At 35.8% G+C, this 25,943-nt stretch overlaps 1 protein-coding gene across 1 annotated transcript in view; it reads left to right on the plus strand.

Annotated features, from left to right (window-relative positions):
* The window catches only part of ANGPT1 (angiopoietin 1), a 152,900-nt gene that overhangs the window by 55,917 nt on the left and 71,040 nt on the right, over nucleotides 1–25,943 (plus strand). The window contains exons 2-4 of the mRNA XM_054635521.2: nucleotides 13,806–13,961; nucleotides 14,850–14,971; nucleotides 22,776–23,008. Coding sequence (XP_054491496.2) covers nucleotides 13,806–13,961; nucleotides 14,850–14,971; nucleotides 22,776–23,008 — 511 coding nt within the window. The remainder of the gene's footprint in view (nucleotides 1–13,805; nucleotides 13,962–14,849; nucleotides 14,972–22,775; nucleotides 23,009–25,943) is intronic.

A 25,943-nucleotide genomic window follows, 5' to 3' on the forward strand; every position in this document is an offset into this window, starting at 1 on the left:
TCATACAAGATTAAAAAGTTAGTCTACTTTTCTCTTACATTTTTTAAATATTGAAAAATGTATCTTTTGGGAATTTTGGTAGTCCAATTAGAGAGATTTTTTTCTGCAAAAATCTACTTCCACTCACAAAGGCAGGTTGTTCACCAGTGAAAAGCTTTGGGTAAAGGGGGACCTTGCAGTAACAAAGACTAACACAGGTGTTAGCAAGAGTGTGAAGGAAAGGAAATAGAATCACATTTTCTAAACACTCAGCTGCGTGTTTGGATAAGGGATTTTTATCTATAGCAGAGTTTTGTAGTACATTTGAGATTTTTTTATCTATTTCTTTTTGGCAAGTAGAAGTCCTACCTGGAAAAGTCATTCAGATCGCTCAAACTGTTGCAGTGTTCCAGCTGAGCCTATACTCACAATTGCCACAGATTTGGGGATGACAATGAGGAAGATGCTTTTATGCCATGACCTTCTCTCATGTGCAATGGTGGACTGCAGGTCTGCTTGAATATCCCCTTTTTGGGGATGCCATGAAAGCAGAGCTCTTGCTTCTGCCCTGCTGTGAAAGATCTGCTCCTGAATGGCGAAGAGTCAAAAAGATAAGCTTCAAACAAACCCCCAACACCTGACCTTTCAGGAAGTTCAGTTCTCAACTGGAACTCTGAAGCTCATTTTACATTACCCTTTCTGAATTCTTCCTTTTAAGGAAAACATCTTTGTGGTGGCCTCGCAGTCCACTTGCAAAGAAAGAAATGAAGTCCTGTTTTCCTATTATTTGTCTTTACACTGACAAAAAGAGCAGTGACACTATTTCCACTGTTATCACACAGAAATCCATTAAACATTCTACATGTTGTGAAGAAATTTACACCTCCCCTTCCCTTTTCCTGCTGGGAATTTGTGGTAACATGGTAATTTATTTCAAGTGGAACAGAAGCATTTCTGTTTTAGTTTTCTTTTCATGTCTAGAAGTTAGAAGTTTAGTCCAAATGTAATAATGGTTAAATAATCCCTATGTCCACACTTGCCCTAATGTCAGCAGTATACTTTTCACAAGAAAATAATCTTGAATACCATGTTAATAGGTTTCCAGTAAGGAAAAGCTCCAATCTTTGGTTTTAGAGCAGATTAGAATTGTAGCCAGAAAAATAAAAAAATAAAATAAAAACATTTCTATGGCTTTGGGAAGACATTTTTACCTGTTCTGGAGCTGAAAGTCAAAAAGGGAAGCCTCAGGAATGTAACCCTGGCCAGATTGTGGGTACCTTCCACAAAACCCCCTTGACTTTAATATGTCAGAATTCCAGACTCCCAGTGCCATCCCCTTCCCCTCAAAAAGGCTTACTGTGCCATCCTAAAAAATCTGTGTCCTAAGCCCATATTATTTGACCTAATGGAAATTGAAAACACAACGTTACCTGAGTGCAATTAATTGGATGCAGACGAGACAGGGATGCATTGGGGAATCAGAAGTTTCCTGACCTGTTGCTCCCAGGCCTCTTGTATGGCTCAGCTGGCTTTGGCACTCTTGCCCCCCCTCATCAGATCAAACCCTCAGGCATGGTACAGAGTTAACCTGTTTCTATCAGCATCAATACTAGGCATGGAAAACCTTTGTCCTTAAAAAGAGAATACCTGTTTCAGAACATTTATTTTTCAATGTTTTTATGGCCTATATTTAGATTTTCTGTGCTCTGGGTACAGGAGTTCGCAGGTGACATTGGGGTTTAGTAACCAATACAGTTTCCATGGGTCCTCCAGGAGCAGCAGATATGACTTTGCCAGAGTCATAGTTACAGCATTTCTTTAGTACCAGACAGGATTTTTTCTCTCTTTCCAGTACTGAAGCATTCGCTGTGCTGTAAAGTTTTGACTACAGGGCACAAACTCTATTGCCAGCTATTGGGCAGAATGTATAACTGTTAACATGATTGCAATCTACAGCTCACTGAAACAGCTGCCAAGCTTTCCTTGGGATTCATGAACACTTTCTTCTCTACTATTATACTACAAAGTGTGATAGATATGAGCATTATTGATGTCAATTCTTCTTTAGATCAAATAGCTGTAGTCATGGGAAATGTTATCCTAATTCCTATATGTTCTGCACATGTGGTTAAACTAATGACTTGAAAGTCTGCTTTTATATACAGCAACTACAAAGTCAGTAGAACAGATATTTTTCCTTACCCATGAGGGAGAAGAACAGTACCACATGGCTATCATTATAAAAATGAGATTGAAGTAAAATCCTGACTTGGAATACTTGAAAGTTTAAGAATATCTATATTTGATTTTGAGCCCTGGTCATCTCTGATTCTGAAGAGTTACAGCATATTTGAAAGGCCTAGGATATTTTCCTTTTATTTAATAGTCCTATTATTCTGATATGTTGGTTTATTCAATGTATTTTTTATTACACTGTAAATGCTTCTGAGTTATTACTAAACCACCCTTCTGACTGTGGTTTTACTTGGCAAGAAAGCATTAGTCTTATTGTTATGCATGACCTACTTGGGATTTATTGTAAAATTAAAAGTATTGTAGAAGGAAGAACAAGAGAGCAAAACCAGTGATGAATGCTAAGAATTCATGTAAGATCTGAAAGAAGTTCAGACTTGTAATAACTGGTGTGTCTCATCTTTGACTCATGGCTCTGTGTTTTCACTACATTAATCATGCCAGAAGAGTTGTCACTTCATATTTGTGAACTGTGAAGGTCCGTCAGGGCCAGGTCCTGTACGTGTTCCTGGATTGCAAATCGGAAATGACTGTGATCGTTATCACTTTGGGCACAGGGACACCGTGTAGAAATTTGCAAACAAAAGTAGCAACTTAATCAGTGACAGAGTGAGCCTGACAGCTACCCTGCCACTTCACTGGGAATGTGGGACCAGTGCGGGTGCCAGGACTCCTGGATCACCAGAAATATATTCATATTTAGATTGTCCGAAGGACACATCAAAGACATGTGAACAGCTTTTTGCTACTAAAAAATAATTACAACCATTCCTCTTCACTATTAGTGTGATGATTTGAATTTGCATTGAACTAGCATGAGTCTTAAACACTTAATGTCTAATTGTGGCCATTAAGTATAATGTTTGCAAATATATGTTTGGTGGCTTCTGTCTTCCCTTGTAAAACCAGATCTATTTTCAAATTTCTGCATCCAAACTGCCCATCTCTTTGTCTGCCAATCCATTTCTAACACATGTCACTGTTCTTCTATAATTTGTTATGTCTGTACTGCATGAGTGCTCATGGACAGACTTAGTAGTTCATCTATGAATTTATTTGTCCTATCTTTGTTAAGAGCAACAATAGAAACTCTACATCAGCCATAAAAAGAGAATGACAATGAGTTAGCAGACATGTAATTGAAGGCTGAAATCTTCCCCACTTCAGCTTATGATTTCATGACTTACAAAAGAATGCATCACAATAACATTGTCTTCCAGGAAGAGCTGTGATTATGATAAACCAAAGTAGGAGGGAATATTCCTGCCAGGTCCTAGGAAAAAAAAAAAAAGGGGGCAAAAACACTTCTCCTAAAGTAAGGTTTTAGGACAGAGACTCTTTCATCATTCCTTTTCATTTGTCTTCTCTTTACAGTGACTTAAGTGCAGGAATATCTCCAAAAGATTTTTATTTTCAAATTTTCCCTAAATTTAAATATTTGAAATGGCTTTTATTCTTCAGAGCTACATTAAAAAAGAGATTTTTCAATCAGTTATCTTGTTATTACTGCTGAGTTTGTGCTCAATGCTAAGCATAGAACAGCCCAATTCTGCTCCTCATTATTGCAATTCCAGTATGGTTATTCCTTTAGCACTTGATGGAAATAAAAGTGCTTATTTCCACTATATGAACTCTCTAGAGAAACCCACAGTTCTACATTTTTCATGTAGAGATTGTGGCACTCAAGAAGTAAACTCAGGGCAAAGATTTGATCCCTGTAATCATACCCTGAATCTCACTCCAGCAACTGGGGATGAAGGAGATTGTATTAGCACATGTTTACAAAAAGAAAATGTGATTGCTCTCTTTCAAAATCTCAAGAGGAATATAATGAAAAGAGGGACCAGAATTGTCTTTGTATGCTTTGGCTGCTCTCATATTTCCTATAAAAAAAGGTCTTATCTTTCTATATGATTATTAAAGCCATAAATGGATTTATATCTCAAACTATATCATTTCAAATTATCCAGGGCACTGTTATCTTATTAAGTTTCCTAGTCTTTTCTACAGGCTAATTCTAATACATGATATTTCATTATATTGTTTAGTGACTTTCAGTTATTTCCATTGCTAGTTGTAGAACAGTTTTCATAATCTATTTGGTGGAATTAACTCATCCTTATTTTAAGTATACATACCTGCATGTGCATATGTAAATGTATGCACACGTGTACTGAATATGTGATAGTTTCACTCTGAGATTTTTATGAATTTTTCTGATTTTAATCATTATTGGAAGGAAGTATTTGGCAAGATCTTATTTATGTATTTTAATACACTCTTTGACATGTATGAAGACAATTTTTGTAGGCTGCACGTATTTTGGCAGGACCATCTTCCTGGTATGCAGTTACACATTCATTATAATGCTGAGAATTATAGGTATGTCTGGAGGCACTTAGAGATTAATGAGTGTATATATATAGAATTTCAAGAATAGGAAGAAAAGGTGTTGGAGTTTGTACTAGCAGTTAACTTTTTTTATAATGCTGTGGGAATCTGCAGCTCTTAGTTTACTACTACAGATATTTATAGAAATTTCATTTATTTATATTTCTTATATGAATTTTTTAAAATTATGAAGTGATTCCAGTGAAATGTATCAATTTTTTAATGTCTGTATTAAAACTAAGGTAAACATTGCCACTTATCCAGAACACCTATCATTAAAGTGCTTGTGCCCAGATTATTGCAATAAAAGTTGAGAACCATAAATATAGACAAAAATTTATAGGACACAAATGAACATTGCTGCCTACAGAGATTAAACCCCATAATTTAGGAGATATTACATATATGCTCATGTAAATCTATGCACATAAATATTGTGTGTGAGAATATGTAAACTCTTGTCTAGATATTAATCCCTTATTGACTGAAGGAGTTCAGCAGCTTTCAGGCTTCAACCTCCCTGGGCTCTGCAGGGGAATGGATTTTACAACACATAGAGGTTTTGCTCTTTGCTATATTAGGTACCAATGGACAAGAACATCTTTCTTCAATATTGACTAAAATCATGTTGTTGGGGCCAAATGCTGAATGCAAGACATATAGCAAAACAAAATAAGACTTGCGATTTTTAGGCAAGGAAAGGAGAATAAAAGGACAGGGATCTTGATTAAAATATTATTATTCTTTGTAGTCTAGATAGGATTTTTATAAACATTTTTTGCTAAATAAGATATGTTGAGTTGAGGAATCTCATTTGCTCACAAATACCTTGTCCACACAGCTGCTCCAGCTTGTCAGAGGTTTTATCAAGTCTGAAGTTGGTAGCAGGATCCTCTGCTGTCAAGCATGAATCCTGAACCATGAGCCATTTTGTCCATGCAGATTTGTTTCTGTTTCTATTTCTCCATGTGTTTGGAAGTAAAGTTAGCTGCATAAGCACTGATTGTGGACACAGAGTCTTCCTGCACTTTGTCAATTTTTTTGAACAAAGCAAAACCCTACCATGATTCAGTCCTTACCAGGTGCCAATGAGACATCATAGGACAGGGAGTACACAGTAAGATTTACATTTCCTGTAACAGTCAAACTTGAGGAAGCTTTCATTACTCCCTATCACCTAGGAAAAGATCTGAGATAGGTTTCAGTTCTCCTCACCAGTGGGTGATTTATGATAGAGCACACACACAGAGGATGTGAACATGTAGCCTGCAGATCATGAGTTCTGGTTTCTGTTATAAGATTAATGGGATGCCTAGAGTGGATGTTTTGTTGATTTCTCTGGGATGAAGGTAAAAATAAGTATTTGTCTGGGAGAGTGAGGAAGTTGGTTTTTGGACAAGGGGATACCCTTGAATTCCTGTAGGCCCAAGTGTACTGAAATTGCAGCATTTTCAGTGATTTCAGCACATGAAACTTATGATTTATGCCATGTAAACTTCCAATTTAAGCTTTCAAAAAGGATTAAAAATGGAGATTTTGTTAGCATTTGATAAAATGTACTGCATCCTCAGTTGACTTTGAGATTTCGTGTCAGGTTAATGAAAGGCAGAATGGTAATCTGCAACCTCCACAGGAAAGAGAGAAAAATGGTAATAAAAAAGAATTTGTGATCTTTTCATCAGGAAGATCCTAAGACAGAACTGAAGAGCTGAAGGCAGAGCACATGGCAATGAATAAAGAGATTCAGCTTCTCAGTGAGATATATATCTATATATATATAAAATACAAAAAAAAAGATCATTGTTGAAAGACTAGAGCATAAAATCATTGAGTCTTAATTTCACAAACTTTCTTGGAAAACTGTGCCCATATGTCATAGTGGTGAGTGTCAGAAACCAAGCAGAATTAAAAATAGCTTAAGTAGTACAATGTTAAATCATTATACTATCTCCTATAACACGTATAGATTCGAAACAATATTCCAGCTTCCCAGGTTCATTGAAAGTTTAGATTTAAGCTAAATCTAAACTGGCAGAGAATACAGCGAGCAGAACTATTTATACAGTTTAAGATTACATTTTTCAAGAACCATATTCAATGCAGTAAGGAGACATTTCAGCAGAAGTAATTTTGATTATGTCATATGTGCATAAGCTAGAAATGAGCAAAAAAGTGTTTAAATATTCTTCTTCACAGAAGTTGTTCCAAAATCAGTGTTTCTGAAAATTAGACCTCACCAAAAGTATATTTTCTGAAGCAAATTAATTAGTTCCACATTTTAATAGAAAATTATTTTTTAAAAAAATCCCCACAGATGTTAATGTGCTTAGGGTGATATGACAGATGTTGCATTTTCACAACTATGTCTTCCCTTTCCCAGTGTATAATGAGGATGGTTCAGATTTTCAGTCAACTGTAAAACCAAATGAATTTAGTTTATAAAATTAAGTGGTTTAGAAAATGATCAAGAAAGAAAAATATCATCCACACAGTTACAAAATTTATAAATGTTAACATTCAACAAGATAATTCTTTGAACCATAAATATTACTAATCAGTAGAAAATTAGAACGTATTGTTATGATTAAATGTTATCAGAAGCTTCCTTGTGGGACCCATTTAATCATGTTTGATGTGATTCTCAGTTCTGCTGCTTACTGACTTTATTAAGACTTAAGGTAAAAAAATTACTTGTATTAACTAATATTCCTACTAAAGTAATTGAAATTTATTCCTAAATATTTTGCATTCTTTTGTAGAAGAGGTAATCAATGGCATTTCAAGTGAAAAATTTCCTTCATAATGATTTTTGGGTTTTAGGTCTAGAAATGGCTAAGCTTTTAGAATGACAAAACTTAAAAAAAAAAGGAAATATTTCTTGCCACATAATAAGGAACTGAAATTCATATTTGAATATTACACTATTGGGTAAACCTAGCTGGGGATGTCCTTAAATATCTTGAAACAAAGAACTTTGTGTTGCCCATATCTTGTATTTCTATTGATAATTTATTAATTAAAAAATATTTCCCTTTCCAGTTTCCTAAGATTTTAGTGGGATACCACACAGCATATTCTTCCACCATCATTATCAATTACTTTCTCTTACATTTTATGTACTTTAGTGAATTGTACAAAGATGCCAAGACACTATTGACATAAGATTGGATATCTGCAAATTGATTTTTTAGAGATTGAAGCTTTGAAAGCAGCCTAATAAAAGTAACTTGAGTTTAGGAAATTTCTGCCAGTTTATAATTGCAGAGGTAGTTCATGAAATAATTTCTCAGGTGGTTCTGTAGAGTGCCACCCTATGGATGAATATTCATACATTCAGAAACTTCCTCAATGAATGTCCTAATTTGATTGATTTGGTCAATTCAGAACAGTTCCTTTTATTTATATCATTATGTGTGACTTGCTTTTCTTGGTTTGGTTTTTTGTTTTTTTTGGTTGGGTTTTTTTGAATTTTTTCTCATTTAAATTCATGACTCCTCTGTTTTCTTGACTTCCTTCAAAAATCTCATTAGGAGATGGGTCTTCCAAACTTTTTCTCAGTTCAATGGAGATTTTACTATAGAGTTTATTCCAAATATTGAGCCTGCAACCTTAGGTCTGAAGCACAGTAATAGAAAGACCTATGATTAATGAAATCAAGATAAATAGAAAGAACTATACAATGACATAATTTGTCTGATCTTTTCCTGAAATATTCTCCACAGCAATGGACTTTTCACAGTTTGCTCACAGAAGAATCCCTACCAATATTTTTTTACCTGTACTGTTAGAAGACTTTTCATCAAATGTATAAAAATTAACCTTCCAATACTGAAGCTTCATGGATGTGGGAAACAGGTTATTCACTTTCCCTTTACATTTTTGTGTTAGTCCAGTAAGTTATTTTCTTGTTAGACTTCCTATCAAGCATTTCAATCCTCAGCATTTCTAAGTCTTTCAATTTTTTAAATTAATGACAATTCTTTGCCTTCTGTACAATTTTCCAAATAATGTATATCTTTCTGGAACTGCAACATACAGAACTGAAAACAAAATTGCTGCAGACAATATACTGATGCTGAATGCAGCAGAAAGATTACTTCACCTGTTTTGGAATAATCTCATACAAGTGCTATCCCTGATTTCTTCTGACAAAAAGATGTCTGGTCCTTATCTGAAGAGGAAAACCTGCTTGATTTGGGGTTTGGGTTTGTTTGGTTTTTAGCCTGGAGAAAGATTCTTCTACATTTATAGCACACTTTATTTTACTGAAGGATGATATAAACCCAAGCTCAACCTCCATGAGGACAACAATCATTAGTATATTGGAAATCAACCAGGCAAGAAATCTCAGTATTGCTCAGCTGGGGCTGAATCAAACAGTTTTTAGTTATTGTGTGAGGAGAATGCAGCTGTGGTTTCACTGGTCGCAGTGGAATTGCATCTATTGAATTATGTCTTATAGCCAGACAGTAAATATGATATGCCAAAGATTGAGACATTCTAGGAATCAAAGATTTAAGGAGAAGTATCATTTATGTGTTTGGAACATTTGGTTTGGAAAAAACAGTCCAATGTTTCAGTTCAGAAATGAACACATATTCCCTGCAAGTCTTTGTTTGTTTCTCTGTCAGGAACAGAATTTGGGAAACCAGACTATTGTGATTGAGGGTTGAGATACAAAAAATATCTGAGCAAGAAGTCAAAATGAGGAGTTGCAATATTACAGAAACATATGAAAATTCAAAAACAAGTACAGAATAATTGTGCAAGTATCATGCTCATATTTACTTTTATTAACATGCAGCTGAAAAACTAACAGGCTTATTTTCTTGTTGCTTTAAGGCTAGAAATCTGGGTACATTAATTTAAAAAAAAAAGGGAATGTTTTTACAGCCAGATTTTCTTATAAGTGTTTGTTTGACTACATATGGATTTGGTGGATTAGTTTTCTGCTTCCTCCTAGAATTGAAACCGAAAAATATATTTCATAAGCAATGTATTTCATAACCAGTATATTTCATAACCTATGATTTTGTGAAAGCCCCATATACCACATATCCCAACATGCCTTTCTATGAGTCCAATTTTTGTAGTAGTCACTTAAAGGTTTCACTTCAGCTTGCAAGGTTGTTTTCATAATATTACCGGAGTTACCCATATGATCCTGTACCATCTTAATGTAGGTAATGAAGTAAGATTGTTTCAAAAGTAGTGCAGATTAGAGTTTTAGCATTTGTGCATTATTCATTTCTTTTATGCGCCATCCATCTTCATTGTCCTTGATTCCCAGTAATCACATACCAACAGAAATTTTGCAAGGATTGTTGTTCTCGACTCATTGGATTTGTAATACATGAAGGTTGAATCATTGTAAAATAACCATTTTATCAATTTTCCCTCATTTACAGATAACCTATAGAATATATTTTTAAATAAATGCAATATTGGCTTTTTCAATACATGAATAAAATAACTTTTCTCAGTGATAAAATCTTTCCTAACCTCTTTCTACTTCAAGTCTCAAAGAAATTCAAAAGTATTCTATATATTTCTACTTCTTCCAGCTTATTCCCACTAAGTCTGTTTGTGTATTTATAAAACACAATTCACATAAAATGTCATTTTTCTATCTCACTCCTTGAGGCAGTTTGTCACTGTGGGTAGGTATGACCTCCCCTCAAACAGAAAAATAAAGAAAGAAGAATTGAACTTTCATTGGTTGGGTTGTGGTGTAGCATTACTAGTACTTATTCAATTCATGTTTGCAAACCAAGGCAACACGCAACCACTCTTACAGAATAACACTGGACATTGTCTTTCTGTATTTCCAAATGATGTGCAGTCTATGGTAGGAGGAGAACAGTCTATGATTACTGTAATTTGTAGTCTTGTTGTAAGGCACTGTATGAAAATGTCTTCTGGGAATCATACCAATTCTTAACATATAGCTCTTACCTGAGACCAGCATTACTTGATCAAAGTAAAAGAAAAAGCTTTTATTTTATTTACAAGCCATCTGCCACAAACACTTATCATTACATAGACCCTAAGTTACTGTTTCTATTTTAATAGTTCCATTAGTGTTTTGGTGTTTTCTATGAAGGTTATTCAATAGACATTGTCCAGAAAAGGCTAGATACTCTTAATATGTAATCCTCTGGAATGTTTATTAACCAATAACACTGAATCTTCTGACAGTTTTATTTCTGAGAATGTTACAACGTTCTTATGCATCCCACCGGTAATTCAGCATTACCCATAACTCCTCTGCAATGTGATGACTCTTACTGAAAGCAGATGCAGCCAAATTAATAACAAGGACATCAATTTACTGTGGAAACCCATATAGTTGGAGGGGTGGGATGAGGGGAAAAGAATGCAGAATATAATTCCGTTTCATTTTTGGAAAAATAAGTGGCTGAAATAAGTAGATACAGTATTTAAGTACTTGTTTAATTCAGAGTGTCTGGAGGAATTGAATTTAACTTTATTATAGGATGAAGGAATTCTAGAAAATTACTTAAACCCCTAAATGTTCTTTAATTTGCTTCTGTGAATAGGTTTCCATGTGTCAAATCTTTGGTGAGGCCACCCTGCAAGGATCCTTTTATCACCTAGTAAATAGATGCTATTGCTCCTAACTAACCACAAAGAATGCTCAGTTCATGTGCTTAATACAAGGTCTCCAGAGAAGGCAAGGCTTCAGATGAAATTCCATGCTTGGTCATAATGAACCTGATAAATTGCTGGCTTCCTGCAATAAAAATAATAGGTGAAATCTTGGCCTATGGAAGCCAATGGGAATTTTGGCATTGATTTTAGCAGGGCCAGTATTGCAACCAATAAATCTACAGATCAAACTAAAAGAAGTAGGCAAAGGGAGGAAGGAAGGGGAATTAATGTAACAAAACCCCTATATTATTTCATTTTTTGTTCAACCCCCCTTTGCCTGAGTGAATAGCTCTTGATACTCCAGAGATGTGCTCACAGAAACTATTGCGGCGGTATTCTGAACAACAAATATTTACAAAAGCATTTAATGAGTAATTCTGAAACAGAAAAGTCAGCTTTGTTGTTATAAGAAGTCAGTCTCAGATTAAATTTGAGGCTATTTTAGGGGTGAGTAACGGAGGGCAATTGCCAAAGACTGGATACCATGGGACAGTGTTAGACTGGAATAATTAAAAGTATGAGTTATACAATACGCCTCAATCTGTGGTTGTGTTTTTGCTAGACAAATCTGCTGTAACTCCACACAGATGCAATCACAATCACAATCACAATCACAATCCTCTCTGAAATGTGACTAAAGTAACAGGCAAAGAAATTTACTTAAAAAATATGAATTTCTTTTTATATTTATTTCTCTATCTTATATATATGTGAAAACATCTAATTTCTGATTTCTGATGTGTAACAAATGCTGTTACCATTTCTGCAGCAGTTTTCAGCGGCATCCATTGCACATATACACCACATTCATCATGTACAGCATGGCAGTTTCAGAAAGCTCCAGGCTAGCAAATCAAGCACTGTACAGCTACAATACAGACATGCTATGCTCCTATCTGCAACCAAAAGACATTGGATGTGAGGAAATGTGTGTGCTGGTAACCTGTCATGAGCAGTACCATGGTTGGAGAACTCCGTGTTTCATTAGGAAGTGAAATTCATCAGAGGAATTGAACTTGTTCAGATGTTCCAGAATCAGTCTCCATATTCTGGACCTGAATATGGAAAAGGACAATCACCCAGTTTATGGGGCTCATTCACAAGGACTTTTTGCAATCAAGAGATAGTTTGGGGGAAAAAAATCAAAACATCCATAGGACATTCACTTTAGTTTTGACCATGATGGTTATTGTTTCTTCATACTGGGATAAAAAAACAAATAAATAAAACATTGACAACTGTCTTATTCAGAAAATATTTTACACTGTGGCAGTGTCCTGTTTCTGTAATAATGTTCATAAAACTAGTAGGTGCACATAAATGATCAAACTAGTAATAAATATATTGTGAGCTCAACTGAAGTGACTCATTAGAATATCTAACAGTCATGGCCCCTAGGCACAGGTATACGTAGAAAAAATGAAAATATATGTATATATAGAAAAAATTAAAGCAGCCATTCTTAGTAATGACACTCTATAACTGACTACCGCTCCTTTTTGCAGTATTTAAATCAGCTCCATCTGGTTCTTGCTATTTATTTGCGCAGCTTACCTGTCACAGTGACTAACTACTAACTAAGGACTAAATCTTCATTGGGTTTAAACCAGCTGGACTCCAACTGGCTGTATCAGTGGAAGGTATTGAAAACTATGTTCTGGGCCACCTATCTTTATGTTAAAGCTCTATGGAGTACATCAGGACAGACCGGTGCTTATATAAGTAAGAAACAATCTCATCATACTGTAGACTAGCCCTGGGTTTATGGCAGGGCAAGGACACTGTCAGCTAAAAGGGAATGATTCTGTCTACACTGAATAAAACAAACTGCAACAAAAAAGCGCCCCTCTCTGGGATACTTCATTTATTTAGAGGGTTCTTGTTCAGATTCTGTTCAAGAATTTGCGATGTAAAACCAAATATCAAGACCAAAAAAGCAAAAGAGCAAAAAAGCTTTCTATGCTTTTTGGCCAAAAACTTCCTTCTTTTATTGGCATGACAGTGTCACCATTCCTTTACAAATTTTTGATCTCAATTAAACTAAGCTGTGTTTGTTGCTAAGTTTCTAAAAAATCATTTGGGGGATTAAAGGGAATAAAAAAGTCATATTCCTGAATGACAGACATAAAACAGAGGACGTAGGATATGATAGGATCTCTTCCATGGAAGACTCACATGTAAGTTATGATGAACAAATAGGGTTTTATATTTTCCTCTGGTGTGCTTTGCTCTTTTAGGGTTTCATTTTGAAGCTGCTATCTCCATGACAAATGTTTACTGCAACCTTGACACAGACCATGATACTTGGAAAAATCTCAGGACTCCAGCTGACAGGGGGAGATAGTCAGATCCCTACCCCAATAGTCATATAGTCAACTAAGACTTGAGATCCTCCCCTGAAAATATTAAAATTTCTGCTTTTGACAAGAATTCCAGCTATGCACCCTTTATAACACCAGAATGCCTAAACGGGTAAAAATACTACAGCTACAACCTTTTGTCTTTTACAGCTTGAGAACTACATTGTGGAAAACATGAAATCAGAGATGGTGCAGCTGCAGCAGAATGCTGTGCAGAACCACACTGCTACCATGCTCGAGATAGGGACCAGCCTGCTCAGCCAGACAGCAGAGCAGACAAGAAAACTCACGGATGTTGAAACCCAGGTATGTTCCCAGCATGGTTTTCAAAAAGCTGTCAATTGCAGAGAACATTTCCCAAACTCTTTCCTTTCTAATGCATTACCACACAAAACATTTCAACACAGGGGTCCAGGAAACACACTTTGTTTCTTGGTAAGAACAGCATTGATGATTGACCCTTGTTATGTGTCTTTCTTTTGATTTCATTTGGTTAGTATATTTAGCTCTGTGTGTGCCACAAAGGTAGGACTGCCCAGGGAACTAGATCAGCATTTGACTTTCAATAAACAGCTCCCTATTGTCGATGATACAAGTGTCAGGCTAAATAATGAGTAACAGGATAAATCACAGCTTCTGATCTTCATTGTTGTTGTATATCAATCATTTCCCAATTTTTCAAGCTCTGTAGGACAACAAAAATGGACAATTCAGATTGCGTTGTGAATGTCAACGATTTCAAACAAAAATAAGGCACTGAACTGCCAGCACCACAAAAGAGAGAATGCAGGGGAAAGCTAAAGTAGGAGCTCTATTTACAAAATAGCAGATGCAACACTTTGAATTCATTCCAAGTACTCTTGCACTTTTCTGGTTTAAGCATGCTTTGTAAGAATGCATGTCTGAGGCACATCTCTTGTTTTTTCTATTGAAATGAAGCTTGTTTGGCAGTCACCTTGCCTCTTTCTGCTGATCTGCTACTATCCTACAGTTTTAGAGTGCCAGAATATCAGCTGGTACGTATCAGTGCAGTTTGATTGAGTTCATCTGCACCAGCTGAGCAGCCGAGGTTAAAAAAGGATTTAGAAACAATTTTTGACAAATCATAAAATCAGAATTAAATTATTATATTATGCTGCTAAAACAAAATATCCAGGACAACATAAACATTAATGTTTTTGATTTATCCTTAAGGTGCTAAATCAAACATCCAGACTTGAAATTCAGCTGCTGGAAAATTCCCTGTCAACATACAAGCTAGAAAAACAGCTGCTACAACAGACACACGAAATCCTGAAAATTCATGAGAAAAATAGGTAAGAATGAGTAATTGGTCTCTTTCTCTGTTCATTACAAAGTGGTCTGTGTATACTTTGTTTTAAGCAACTGATGAAAGCAGCAAATATGGTAAGTGGACAGCATAGGTAATATTTATGAACTCACTAAAACACCTGGGGTGTGAACTTACACTATATTATGTCCTGTGTGGTGAAAAAACTATTTACCAACACAACTTTTTAAGCAGTAAATTTAGAGTTGGGAAGTAGCTCCAGTGTTCCCTTTCTGTGACACAGAGATTCAGCACCTGAAGTCCCTGGGCTTAGCAATTCAGTATGCCAGAGAGCATGTGTGGTGAGCTGACCTTGTCTGGGATGCCAGACGCCCACCCAGACACTCTCTCACTCCCCCTCATCATCAGAACAGGGAGAAAATATGATAAAAAACTCATGGTTGAGATAAAGACAGGGAGATCACTCATCAGTTAGTGTCATGGGCAAAACAGCCTTATTTACTATCAATTAATAACAGTGTAGGATGGTGAGAAACAGAAACAAACCCAAAAAGACCTTTCACCTCTACCTCCCCTTCTTCCCAGGGTCAGCTTCACTACTGATTCTTCTATATGCCCCCTGAGCAGTACAAGGGGATGAGGAATTGGGGTTGTAGACAGTAGACAAAGCACAACACTTTGCCTTGCCTTCTTCCTCAAGTTTTTTCCCTTCTCCAGCATGGTTCTTTCCCACAGGCTTGTATACTTCAGGGTAAAAATGCTCCACATGGACTCTGCACAGGTGTTAGCTTCCTTCTGGACATATCTGCTCCACTCTAGGGTCCTCCATGGGAAACATCTGCTCCACCATGGCCTCTCCCACAGGCTGCAGGGCTGTGTCTGCTCCAGTGCCTCCTCCCTTCCCCTTCTCTAGCCTTGGTGTCTGCAGCATTGCTTCTCTCCCTTGTTCCCTCACACACTGTACAGCTGACTGGAACCAGCTGTGCCCCAGGAAGGGCAGCTCTGGCCCTTCCTCACAGCAGCAGCACCTGGGCACTGGCACCCAGGACAGTGGGAAAAGCTGCTCCCCTTCCTGACTGCTCTTTGAAACACCCAATACATTCCTGCCTCTGTGGTGGGCAGGGGTGAGCAGGGAGGGCAGGGAGCGCTCTGACTCCTCAGCCTCACTCTTCTGCAATGAACAACTGTGAAGTCTGACTAGGACTAAGGTTTTATTTCCTCTCTCTACATTTGATATTAAAATGAGGCAAACAGCTTTTAAGATGAGGCAGAGACTGAAGCATGTGATACAAGCTGTTGAGGACTGTTTTAATTGAGATCAGTCAGTCTTCCAAAGAGAGCAGTGTGACCCCATGCTGCTGAACAGGAATTGGCAGCTGAGGCAGAAAAACCTTGCCCAAGGTTATGCATAAAGCAGACTAGCACCATAGTGGGCAAGAGGCTACAAGGTAAAGAAGACAAAATACAGGTAGTGATGAAAAATAGAAAATACTGATACGAAGACATGTGCTTGTAAAATGTGTCCAGTTGCAAAGCTGGTTGAATAATATATCATTATTGCTACTGATTATGAAAACCAGTTTAATGCATTTAATCTAAAAACTGTTTGCAACCAATAATTCCAGCAAATGTTATTCTGAAGAAATTGAATTACACTAAAAACTCTTGAACTCCAGAGATGTCCCTTAACCAAATAAAAGTGTGAATAAATTAGTGTCGGATTAACTTTGTCTTTAGCAATCTCAAAAATAGGTAATTCACCTAAACTGCTTGTGTGTGCTCTCCCTGTAATCCACAGACAGATTGACAGGGGGCAGTTCATTCTATATATTTTACAAATTTATTTCAAAATTGACTTAATTCAAGCATTAGTTAAGTATATAAGTACTTGTACTTTTATCTGCTGCAATATGATTAGCAACACAATTTTGTTGGCTGCTTAAGAGACTGTGTCTTGTATATTTGGGATGTATTTATTTACCTTAGAAATGAATCAGAGTAAAAAGCCTTCATGGCAGCAAACAAATAAGCCCTACTTGAACTGACCTTTGACTTGGCTGACATTATGATAAAATGGATTTTGAAAAGTCAGAAGAAAAGAAGGGCTATTTTTTTAAAAGCACATTTTTTGTTGTTTTTCTCAGAGGTAGAGGTATTTATTCATAGATGAAAAAGCTCACAGAATTTTATCTTGTAGCAAAGCAAGGACCTGGCATGCACTGTGTGAGTCCTTTTAAAGTCTCCTTGGGACTGATAAAATTAGGGAGAAGGCAGTGTTATAATTACACTAAAATATGGATCATCCACTCTTGAATCATCATCATCTTTTCACAGAGAACTGTGTAGACTTGGCCATGCAGGTTCTAAATTTGAAATCAATTTTGTGTGTGTCAAGCTGAATGTGGGACAAATCTTGGTGACCTCAGCAGACACAAGGCTTCTGGACATGCCAACAATTTTAGCTTGCTTAAATTTAAACAAAATTTGCAGATTACTCATCAGGCTGTGTTTAGTAGCTATTTGCAGTTAGGTACTCATAATCCCTCTCCATACCACTTATACACCAATAAATGGAGACAAGTCCTTTCTTCCACATTATGTAGGTGGACTGTAAGCTATTTTGGAAAGGATCTTTCTTTTGCAATAGGTTTACAGCACAGTGGGATCTAGTGTAGGAGCTATTGTCTCTGCAGAAACAATCAAAAGAGATAGTGTACTTTGAGCTAATAAATTGTGTCTCTGTGCTAAAATTTCCTCTATATAAAATAAAAATTAAGATATTAATCTGTTCAATCAACTGAATTTTGGATTAAAGGAATGCAAAAATCTCATAGTAACAGTAACTGACCATTGATGTACTATAGTAACTTGCAAATTATTCTTAAATAAAATTAACACTGCATATCATCAAGGGAGCAGTGCATGTTCTTTAGACTAGAAATATGTCTATTCTTGGCCTTTCTCTTTACTGCCTGTCTCTGCTCAGAAGAGGGGCCAATTTTTTTTTTTTTTATTCCACTGAAATGGAAGATATTCTATGGCATAAGTAGAGTCACATTTGCCTTAGAATCATGTGTCTATTGAGTGTTCTCATGCCATAAATAATTTGGTTTTGTGGGTTCCCACCCACTATAATGTAAACGGTGGTTTCTTCCATTGCCATTTTTTTCCCACAAGAGCTTTCTAAATGCTATTTTGATTTATTCTTGAAAGATTTCCCTTCTTAAGTGCCTTATGAACCCCCCTTTTTTTTTCCCCCAGAGTGTACCAGCTGCATTTGATTTATAGTGTGCCATTTGTTACAATAAGCAAGTGTAAGAAAACTTTCTATTTGCTAAAATGAAAAAAATGAGGAAAAATATAATGGAATTCTGGATCTTCCATCAACAAATCGTGGAAGTGAAATTTAAACATAAAATCTTGCTTGAATTTGCAGAAAATAATACTGGATTAACACATTCAGTACAAGAATTACTGTATGCTATAAAAAGCAAGGACTCAAGAACGGTTCTTGAATGTGTTTGACTGTGTGAAAGATGAGGAAACACAATATGTCTGTCAAGTTTTATTTGAAGGTTGTGCATATACTAAAAAGATAAATCCCAATTTTGCACTTCACTTATGTGAATTATCTTGTCATTGATATAAAAAGTAGGCTTACTGGTGCTAAGTGACATGTTACTTTACTGGCCCTGATAAATAGGGGGACACATATTTTCATAATTCCTTAAACTGATCAGACAGTATCAGACTCCCAAGGTAGTATGCATGGTCAGCACCTAAAAACATAGGGAAAATTTCACTCACTTAAAAGGAAGTACAAAGAAGCTGTTTCAGGCTTTCTTTGGTAAAATAATGTTCTTGCACTCAAAATTAAGCATTGAAATCCTCTACCCATCTGTCTTCCCACACATATATAATAAAATAAGCCTACCTATATATGGCCAAAAAGCCTTTTTTCTAGTGTGACATTACTTGTTTTTAATTATTGAATACCTCAACAAAGCTATGTTTTATCTGTATATTTAATAAATAATAATTTTTTAAAAGATTATTTTAATGCAAAAGATGTCCATCTCCAAGGTCTGGTCTATATCCTGTTCTCACAAGTCCTCTAAACTGAGGATTCTGAAAACAAAGATTTAAAAAAATCCCTTAAAGTTCTGTGGTCTGGAATGGATTAGTGATTAAACGACCTTATAAGGCAGATTGTCTAAACCATATTTTCCTTCTCCCTTGGACAGCTACCAGAGTGTTTCCTACATGTTCTACTTCATCACCTTTCAAAATGACAACAGCTTTCACTGGAAGTCATTCTTTGCCTTCTGTATGGGTATTCTACCCTCTCCAGCATTAGTAGAGGTTTTCTTTCTGAATCAGCTGGACATACCACTGTTGCACTGAGGCATTGCACCGAGTCATTCCACAGGCTGACAAAGCCAAGATATCATTTGTGCCATTGAAAATAGATTCCTAGCCCCACCAAAACCACTATATTAGACATCGAGACATAGCTAACCCTTAGAAATATTAAATTTGTCTGGGTTTGGGATCTGCGTGTGTGTTTGTGTGTGTGTTAGATTAATGTTCTCCTAGATAATGCTTCTTTAAAAATGTGAAAAAATATCTTTACCAAGCACTCAGCAAAATTATTTCTTAATGGTGTTTGTCTGTTAGAGTTTTTCTGATGTTACAAAATAAGGCAACAGAGTGGTCTTGCCACAGTTAAAGAAACTCTAAATACCTTTTAAATTGCTTTCAATCAGTTTCAAGAATTTTTTGAACTTCCAAGCAATTTTTTTTTTAAATTTAAATTATCTATAATAAATATTAATATAACAATACAAATGAACAATTCTGGCCATATTGTTGTCTAAAGCCATAAGAGCAGCTTTTCTCACGCTATTGAAGGATTTCTTCCTTTTGGAACAGTCCAGTTCAGAAATCCCCAATCTGTGTGAAGACTTTGCTTTTGTTCATTTGGAGATTTGACCAAAGTTTTCTCATTATTTCATAGTAAAACAAAAATGAATGTTTTGGACTTCTCCCAGAAATACAGGGAGTTGTCCTATCCTCCGGACTTACTTTATCTGATATAGATTTATGGATATAGAAAGCCAATTGCATGAATATATATGCATTCCTGAAATTAGCATAGTTTTGCAATTCATAATTACAAGACTTTTAATCTACATAGAAAACAAAGGAAGCAAGTGCTATGACACTTCCATCTTTCCACCACATGTTGACACACCACTCAGAAATATTAGTTTGTATTATTATTAAAGCCACAAAACATCTGTTTCCTGTCTGGCTCCGTAGATGCCAAACTGTGGAGCTCTAAACATTGTCAGCTTCTCTTTTCTTGCTTGACATGGTCAGTGCTGCCACAAATAATATTGTCATCCCCCTGGATTCATTTGCTATGGTTTTAGGAAGGCCACAGTGGGAAACAAATAATGCAATGCATAAACTTTGGCTGTCAAAGGCTCTTTCTTTGACATGAAATAATTCAGATATGGAAATTATTTAGTTGTGGACATGCAGATAGGATACTGTGGAATTAAGAAAATACGTTGTAGTGTATGACATGGATAAGGATAAAGGGAACTTTTTTGTCTTTATTTACTATTTAACCAAAAAGCTATATTCTATCTTCCTGAATGACATTGTCTTGCATTGAAAATACACAATATTTTGGGAGACTGTAAGATGTCAGACTGGGACGTGGCCTGGCCTAGCACCCATTCTATTACAGACTGGACCTTTCTCCTATCCCAAGAGCATTGATGTGATTAGTCTATCAAAAAAGGTAAAATCTAGAGTCCCAACCAGGACTTCAATAATTTCTGTGAAAAATTATCAATGAATAGAATGATTCTGTGGATAGAACTGATAAATTTCAAAAGGAGGTGTTTTTCTTTGACAATATTTTATGACTAGAACCAAATCTATCTGAAGATTTTCAAGCACTTCTGCCAAACTAAACTACATCTGACTTTCTGCATAAGGAAGTTCAAAGGCTACCACATACACATTCTCAAAAAATCCATGTGAATCTAGACCATGGTGTGAATCTAAACATGATGTTTAATGTTAGTGTTCAAGTGATGAAAAATCAGCCACAGCTCTGATAAGGTGCTAAAATAATTTATAGTCTTTGGCTTCAAAATCCATATTTTTTTCAGGGTGTAACCTTCTACCATCTTGTTTCAGTCCACTAAATCTTATTGTGTTTCTAATTAATGACCCTTTTAAAATGAGATATATTCTCCTTTGTGTTTGGGACCCTACAAAAATGTATTTTCCCTCACATCTTTACTTTTTTTCTCCCTTTACTCAGATGCTTCTGATTTTCACAGAACTAGGCATGTTGATATTACAAAGTATGTTTTCTTCAGGATCATTGTAAATTCCACATTTATAATATTTCAGAAAAAAAATGTTGCTTTAAAAAAAAATTTATCTCATTCTAGCTTGCACAGGAAATTTTGGAGCCTGAATTTAATCTTTCATTGTTATCATCTCTAACAGCTCATATTAAGGCTCCATGATATAAAGTAGAAGCAACTCCATATGGATTTTATAACATTCCTTTGTTAGGTTAAATGACCTAAAATTATGCAGGCATTTTGCCACTGATCTATTATCCAGAAGTAAAAACAAAGGTAGAGGGACAGTGCAAATAAATAAAACCTAAGACTGACTTGAGCAGGAAGCAGTTTTTTGGCAAGTTTTTAACCACCACTTAGTTTCTGGGCATGAGAAACACAACCTTTGGTGGATACAACAGAAACCCCAAAGAGAAAGTAACAGCGAGATTGAATTAATTTCTTTATCTCATACTAATACATTCTTTCTGTTAAATTCCCACCACAGCATCAAAGCACTGTCCTGGAAATGCTTCTCATTTGTGGTTGACAGATGTTAGCTGTCCTTTAAGTCTACAACAGCGCTATTTTTCTAGATGTAATCTGATATGCCTTTGATCCCAGTAAATTGAACACTTCCAGCACAGGACGGAAAGGGCACCAGAAAAAGAATATTCATCCAGAGAAAGTGGGTTTCTCCACATGCTCAAAATTCTTTATCAAAATTGATGTAAGCAGATCACATAGCATGATGCCCAACAGTTTTCTGCCTGAGGAGCCTTTTGTGGAACAACCAAACATGGCTGGGGAGTGTTCGTGGGATGTGAGTGTAGACTCAAGGAAAAAGGGAATCCTACATTAAAATGCAAGTTGCTGATTTACCTTTTGGGAAATCAGTACTATTCTTAATGTGAAACCAGGTACTGCTCATCTGGTGGGAAATTCTTATCCCAGCTTTACAAACCACATCAAAAAGTACATTTATTGTGGGTTCCACACACCTTGATGGTCCTCCATAATTTATAATGCTTGTTTTCCTCTCAGTGACAAGACCCTTCACAAATTCTTCTGCAGTTTGCCCTGATTTTTGTCTCATCATATTGATCTATTCGTGTTACCAACCATGTCCTCTTCAGCATCCTGCTCTTCTCTCTCCTCTACCTACCTCAGGCTCTTCTGCTTCAGCTGTTACATTCAAATGTTTTACTGGCCGTATGCTTGTGCATATTTGTAAATCAGAGCAATACCTACATATGCAGTTCCATGCCCTTTACACACTACAACATGCAAACATCTCAGTCTTAGAGATCAGTTATTTACTAGAATTACTAGATGTGACATATTTTAGAATTATTGATTTAGGTAATGAATTATACACTGAAAAAAATGTTCTGGTTTCTGTATTATTAACTGTGATGGCATGAAATAATATTTACTAATTGTTTTATTTCATTTTAGTTTACTTGAGCACAGAATTCTAGAAATGGAAGAAAGGCACAAAGAGGAGCTGGCCACTTTGAAGGAGGAAAAAGAGAACCTGCAAAGCTTAGTCACACGACAAAGCTACATAATCCAGGAACTAGAGAAGCAGTTAAACAAGGCAACAAGCAATAACAGTGTCCTGCAGAAACAGCAGCTTGAATTGATGGATACGGTTCACACCCTGATCACCCTCTGCTCCAAGGAAGGAGGTAAGAAAGTGGCATTACAAAGTACATTATAAAGTATATTAGAAGTACTAGGAAATGTCTTGTGAATTAAGACCTCAATTTTTTGGAAAATCAAAACTTCATTGTCTTATTCCAAGAAAGAAAAAGACATTAAAATTGAGGAGAAAAGAGCTGATGAGGACCCACAAATCAGATAAAGTTCGGACAATGCTGAGGCTGATCCTTGCACCAACAGCCATATTTGACTTTTTGAATTTATTATCATTGAGTTTTTATATCTTGACCATAGCAGATATAGGCCATAATTACATTGCCTTTGTACTAACAATATTGATATGCTCCTCTGAGTATCTGTCTCCTTCTGCTGGAAGTAAGCCAACCAGCTATGATCTTAACTTAACAGTACCTCATCTACTCTTGAGTTCCTTTTCAATCAATGGAGAGAACAGGCTACTAACCAAAGGAAAGTAATTCAGAGTTTTTTACATGTGTATGGTTTATAATATTAATTATTTTGGTTGTAGGCTCTTATGGTGCTACAGGTAGGCATCCAGGAGATTAATCTCTTCTATTGAATTAGATTTTATTTATAATAAGGGATCATTTTTCTTTCTTCTGTCTTGCTGTGTTTTGTTTGTTTCTGGGTGCTCCAAACGAAAAAGGTAGAAATAACATTGAAAGAAGGGCTCAGTAAAGACTCTGTAGGACAATTTTCCTCAAGTATGTCTTTCTTAGTAAACAGTTTTCTTACAGAAACATATACAGAAATTCAGATAGAATTTCAATTTTCAGATGCCAAGGACACTGCAGAACATCTTAAGAAAGAAATTCCTTTCACCAGAACTGGTTGAGGGAGGGGTAGAAACCACTGTGCAAAATGGAAATGACTTTGCCTTATTTTTCATTATCTATGAAAAATAAGGCAAAGTCATACAGAAATGACAACATAAAAATCCTTCTGAGAAAGGTACAGGATAAACACTGTGAGAAACTGTAGACATGTGTAGTCTTTTAGCAATTGTGGAAGCATGGATCGAGGAGTTATCTGAGAGGTATCAGAATTTGAAGAGCCCAGCATAATAGATTGTTGTCATTCTAGAGCTCTAAGTGCCATAAAATAAAAATAAAAAAAAAGCAAAATGCTAAAATGAAACCAGCAAACAACTACCCCATTGCCTGCCCCAACTGAAAACTTGTCACCTGTATCATTACTTGTCACCTGTATCATTATTCAGTGCTCTAAGAAGCAGAGGACATACTAGATCAATCAAACTATTCAGCTCAAGGCAATGTGGGTTTTCTCTCTGCTATATATTCCCATGCAACTTGTGTGGCTTAAACATAAGCTACTCCAGTCATGAGGATTACATCTTTTACTTTGGAAGTGTTGCATGCTTGGGCCAGTGTTGATAGACTACTTTAAAAAAAAAAATGTTTTCCTCCTCTCATGTTCATTCTAAATGTTCCCTTCTGCTCATTCTGTTATATAGTTCCCTAGCATTTGGAATTAAATAACATGTTTCATAGAAGGCTGTTCTCATATCAGTAGAGAAACATTGTGATGCAATGCAAATCCTTTATTATGTTTTATGGCCTTTTGGCAAAGAAACCTGGCAAACTCTGTGTCCAGAGTGTTCTAATAAAGCTCAGGAGTATTTTAAAATCAATATCAAAATGAAAGATATATTATTCTCATACAGAGATACATAGCAAATTCTTTAAAGCTTAAAAAGATTTTCTAACGGTCTTGAATATGATTCAAAGAAAAAAAAAAAACAACAAACAAACTAACATTTTTCCTAAACTTAGTTTCCTCAGCTGCTTCTTATAAAAACTTTGAATGAGGAATACAGAAGTGGGTGTTTAAAATTGGGCTCCTGGGTACAAATTCAGGTGCCTGAAAACCTGAGTTTTCAACAGTCTTTTTAAGTTCTGAGGAACTGTGGAAGTAAATGATGCTTAGCACAGTAAATGCCTAAGTACAACTTCAATAGCCTAACTAAGCCCTTGATTTTGTACTCCATTGCCTTTTGTGTATTATCATGCTCAGAATTTTCTTTGGATACCTTTGTTCTTTGAGGAGAATAACTTAACAAGAAATGCTCAAGTGAAGAAATGTTTCTTTCTTATTGTCTGATTAAGTCTAACTGATCAGAGTTTTTGGTAGATACATTCACAGCTGAAGAAGTAGCCAGATAGCTTAAGTTAAAATAATATTTTCCTGGAGCACAAGATCACTCTAATGAAGACTAAGTACTGAAGGTTGTGCCAAAAATTAATGCCAACTTCAGTCTATGAAAATACATGTTGAAGATGAAATGTATGCATATTGGGAAGTACCACTGGATCTACTCTAAATTTACACCCAAATATGAAGTTTGGGTAGTCTTACACAAATCTTGATATGTGCACTAACGATCAAAACAAAAAATGTTCTGTGAGAACTGGTGTTTCTTGGGAAATGGAGAATAACAAAGAGTGATACATAAATCAGTGACACATCTTCTGTCTTATACTTTGGTAAATCTCAGTCCTCTAATTTCATAAGGGATATAGCAGAAATGGAAATGGTCCAGAAAAGAATAGAACAATGAAAAAATTAGAGTCCTAGAACAATTTTATTGTGAGGAGAGAGAGCTGTAACATACAGATCTATTAGGTGGGAAAGAAGATATGTGGAATGCTGTTATGGAAATGCCCAAAATAATTAATGATAGGGAGAAAAGGAACAGCTAGTAACACTGGGAAGTATTTTCCATTGATAAAAGAGAGGACTTAAGTAATTTAGGTAAAGGTTACTATATATCATAGATATTGTTAAATATTTTTTTATTATTAGAAATCTGTAGAGGTAGAAAAGGATGGGACCTATTAATAACTTTGGGTCTTTAATAGGGACACTCATCCTTGACAGAAAGCACAACCTAAGTGAGGCATCAAGTCTGGAAAACCAGAC

The sequence above is a fragment of the Agelaius phoeniceus genome, chromosome 1 (assembly GCF_051311805.1).
Source record: "Agelaius phoeniceus isolate bAgePho1 chromosome 1, bAgePho1.hap1, whole genome shotgun sequence".
NCBI classification, from domain to species: Eukaryota; Metazoa; Chordata; class Aves; order Passeriformes; family Icteridae; genus Agelaius; species Agelaius phoeniceus.